The sequence below is a fragment of the Cucurbita pepo genome, unplaced genomic scaffold, assembly GCF_002806865.2.
Source record: "Cucurbita pepo subsp. pepo cultivar mu-cu-16 unplaced genomic scaffold, ASM280686v2 Cp4.1_scaffold001694, whole genome shotgun sequence".
Classification (NCBI taxonomy): Eukaryota; Viridiplantae; Streptophyta; class Magnoliopsida; order Cucurbitales; family Cucurbitaceae; genus Cucurbita; species Cucurbita pepo.
The window spans coordinates 1-4,537 of NW_019647808.1; the positions used below are offsets into that span (position 1 = coordinate 1).

Consider the following 4,537-nt stretch of genomic DNA (forward strand, 5'->3'; position numbering starts at 1 on the left):
TTTGAGTTGTAACATGCAAGGTTGCAGATGAATGTGAACCCATGAGCTACCATTGAAGCACAGTTTCTGGTCTGATAATAAGCTCGACAAGGAGGTATATATGATAGAAAATAAAAGGTTATGTTGATGGGAAAAAAGAAAAAGTTGGATTGCCATGGATTTAGTCTAGTCAACAACTGTGGTTATGAAAATTTTATGTTTTGTTTTGATTTACCGTCAGTATCCACCAAAGCAACTTCTGAGCTTCTACAAGTAGTTCTATGAGATCCTACATCAGTTGGAGAGGAGAACGAAGTATTTTTTATAAGGATGTGGAAACCTTTCCCTAGAAGACATGTTTTTAAAACCTTGAGGGAAAGCCCAAAGAGGACAATATCTGCTAGCGGTGAGCTTCGGCTGTTACAAATGGTATTAGAGCCAAACACCGGGCAATGTACCAGCGAGGAGGTTGAGTCCCGTAGGGGAGTGGACACGAGACAGTGTGCCAGCAAGGACGCTGGGTCCCGAAAGGGATGGATTTGGGGGGTCCCACATCGATTGGAGAAAGGGAACGAGTGCCAACAAGGACGTCAGGCCCTGAAGGGGGTGGATTGTGAGATCCCATATTGGTTGGAGAGGAGAACAAATCATTCTTTATAAGGGTGTGGAAACCTCTTCCTAGAAGACGTATTTTAAAAACCTTGAGAGGAAGTCCGAAAGGGAAAGTCCAAAGAGGACAATATCTGCCAGCGGTGGGCTTAGGCGGTTACAAGTTCAGCTAGCAACAAGGGATAAACATGGCATTTGAGTGTCTTAGAGTTATTCTCTCTTTTATTAAAAGAATACCCAAATGAATCTTCTTGTCTAGAGGAAAATGATGCAAGCAATGGTTTGGAGAATTTAAAAAAATGCAAAATGCAACAAGATAAAAGGACGAAGATAATACCTGGTATCCATGTATGGTTTGAGATCAATTGTTTCCTTGAATCTAACATGGCCATTCAATTTACTATAACGACCCCGAGCATCGGGACTAAACCTCTTTATATGAATTGTCAAGATCGGAGGGGCCTTGTGAATGAGAAACCTCTTTGTTGCATCTCTTTTCACATTCACAATTGTTGAATCAGAATCCATCTCACCCTCCTCACCCTTTTCTGATTCACTGTTCTCAGCACATATTTGTGAACTAAAGGGCTTGGTATTAGATTGTGGACGTTCACCGCCCTTAGGATCGTCGTTGGAAAGAGAACAACTGGATTTATCACCGGAACATTCTTGACTGCTGGTGTTATTACAACCTGAAGAATGTGCTAGCCCAGGATTCATATCTCCATCAACCATAGCTTCATCTGCATCCAAAACAAGGGAATCTGTCTTGCCTGTCTTGCAATTGACAGGCTTTGTGCAATCTCGACTGGAACAATCTACATTCTCTTTCAAATTCGAGCTTTCGCCGCTGTTATAACTTATGGACCCGTTTACTAAATTCATATTTCTTTGATTTTTTACTTCAACTGAAGGGTTCTTGTCTAAGCATGATATATCACCCCTTACTGCTGATTCATATCCATTTTCTACGGCACTGCTAGCAACTTTTGATTGCTTCTTCATTTCCAACCTTTGTTGTTTTACTCTTTTTGAGCATTTTTCACAGTTATATCCATTTTCATTGGACAGAAGTTCTGGCTTTGTGAAATAAGTTAGACAACTCTCCACAGAGACGGGAGAATCAGTATTATCAACTTCCTCAGGTTCAGACTCACTAATGAAACTACTTTCCAAAACTTCATTCCCAGTGGATGGCCTCGCAATGGGGCCCATAATGACTTCAGGCTCATCAAACATATCACCAAGACCAAATCCATCAAAATCATTTTGAGCACAGCCCAAAACTGATGAGGAAGCCTGATCATCTACTTTTGCTACTTCAGCGGTGGAACTCTCTTCCTTGTAAGGAAGCAGCAAAACATCAGAAGCTTGAACCTGTAAAGGGGATTCATCGTCCCATGAATCCGCTGGAGAAAAATCTGGTCGTTGATTTGGCTCGTTATGAAGAGACGACACGGGCATACTTGGCCCGCAGATGCTTTGTTGTGAATCATCACTAATGAATACTTCAACATTTTTGTCTGAATCCTGAGTAGTGGAAATATCATAAGTTTCAGCATTTGGTTCTGGTCCAAGGAAATCCATCCACGTCAAAGCGTCTGAAGTACATTCTCCTCCATTCTCGGTCTCAACTTCTTTTTCAGACTCTTTAACATCTGAAACGTTCTGAGAACTTGAAGTCTTCTCCATGATAATAGTTGTGCCATATTGAAGGGAGGACTCATTACCAGATGATGGAACTGAGGCAATTTGAACTGGTACAACATCTGAAGCCTTGTCTGTTTTAGGATGCGTCTTGCCACTTCTCTTGGGTGGCCCTTTTGACTTCTTGGTCCGAGAGACTGGTTGGACCTTTTTGGCCAGAGATTTTTTCATTGGAACAGGAAGAGAGAGATCTAGAAATGGTTCGTAAACTGTCGATGTGTGGCCACATTCTTTGCAACATACAGCACTTGATATTTGCCCCCCGAACATCTCATCGACAAAAGTAGGAGTGGGATTTCTAGATATTATCTCTTCCTTCGACTTCTTCGTCTTCCTTGAAGTCAGCTCTTCAGTAGACAATCCATCAAGTAGGACACGAAGCAATTCGTGACTATCATGTTGCTCGTATCCTTTGAACTGAGGGGCTTTGGTAGAGATACAACCAAAAACTGATCTTGGATTTATTGAACCTTTCATTCTGCCTTCCATTCTTGCTTCTGTAAAGATCTTCTTCAAAGCTATAGTTAGAGGCCCAACACATTCTTCCAACTTCATTAAATGATCTCTCAACAGATCAATGGCCAAGAGATTTTGAAGAATCGAATTGAAAAAACATGTGTTACCTAGATTAATCAACCCTTTTACAACAGAATGATTTCTTCTGTCCAAATCACTTAATATGGAACTTTCCGATTTCGTTGCAGCTGTAACGTCGCTACTTGCTTGCCATGTATTCTCAACATCCACAGGTGAGGCTTCCATAGACTGATCCCTAATTAATTTCACCACATTATACAAACCATCTTTTTGTTCACCATTCTCCTCAGTTTTCTCTACTGGAAGTAGTGTATTGCAAGAGAAACACCATCGAAGCTGCGGGTTTTCGAACTGAATCACCACCGGGTGCCGAGTTTGCCTGACATGTCGAACGGCATGACTCTGAGAGTTTGTAGGAAGTCCAATTCCTCCACAGGCATAATGTCCACACTGCAAACAAATCCAAATTGCTTTGGAATCAGCTTTACCATCCACCGAAGTTCCACCCTTCTTCTTCCCATGTCTAGCCTTCCCCTTACTCCCCCTTCTATCAGCTGAACTTTCTTGACAATCTTCACAGCTAATAGGTTCAGAGGACCCAAGTTTAGAAGATAACTCATTCAAATTAAAGCATTTATCAATATGCCCGCAGAGGCTATTCTCCTTAACAACTGAAACATCATCATCAGCAATCTCCACCGTTGTGCTGCTTCGCTGGGGCACCTTCCTCGGTGAACTTGAAGATACCCGCTTCTCCTTCGTAGGAGTTCGGCCGTTCTTCTTCTTAGCTTTCTTCCCCATGGTTCCCTAAACACAGATGCACAGATACCATTAGAAACAAACAAATAATGATAAAAATCGTCTGTACATAATTAAAATCGAACAAAATCTATAAACACCACTCCAATCTGAAGATTCCATTCTTATAATCACTGTTCAAACATAATCGACAGAAATCAAACACTCACGTCAATTTCCTAAATCAACCATCCATGAAACTTATACACAACCATTCAAAATCCACAGAACCTACAAACGCAGCGGCTTCTCATCCTAACGAAGATCCAGAACAATATTTCGGATCGAAAACGGTGGACAAGTGCTTCTTCTGAACAATCGAAGAGGTCAAAACAAAAATAAGAACCAAAGTCGAAATCCTGTACCCGATTATAGCGATGAAGAGAACCAAGAGTGGTGATGGAAAATTACAGCCAAACCAGCAATCACATGGGGCAAGGAAGATTGAAAACTTCAAGATCTCGAGAGATTCAGAGAAAGAAAAAGAAGCGTGCAGATTCCCGCTGCTGCTACTGAAACTCTTCTCAATCTGGAAGGCGAAGGTTAGATTAGTGAGGGCTGAGGGCTTCTCTCATGAGAGGATAGAGAGTTTCAGTAGTAGAAAAGATAATTAGAATTTACTTAATTTATGGCAATTTATTATGAATATTTATTGAAATTTTAACTAGAAAATCAATATTTTTTATAAGTTATAAAATTTAAATAATTTAAATAATAAAAAATTGGCATTTAATTTTTAAATTTTTTTAATAAGAAATATTAAATTATTAAAAGTTTTGAATTTGTTAGGAAAAATGATTTTGTATAAATAAAATTTAAAATTATATTGTAAAATTAGTTTTAGGGATATATTTAAATTTCTAAAAGTTTAAATACAAAAATCTTAAAAGAGTTTTAATCTAATAAG

At 39.6% G+C, this 4,537-nt stretch overlaps 1 protein-coding gene across 2 annotated transcripts; it reads right to left on the reverse strand.

Annotated features, from left to right (window-relative positions):
• Positions 1–923: 923 nt before the first annotated feature.
• LOC111786456 (ubiquitin carboxyl-terminal hydrolase 2-like) lies at positions 924–4,231 on the reverse strand (the record flags this gene model as incomplete). Of its 2 annotated transcripts, none has more annotated exon segments than XM_023666708.1 (3): positions 924–3,639; positions 3,801–3,940; positions 4,050–4,231. In XM_023666708.1, a coding segment is annotated over 1 exon segment (2,710 nt), but the record flags the coding sequence as incomplete, so codon positions are not given.
• Positions 4,232–4,537: the final 306 nt, after the last annotated feature.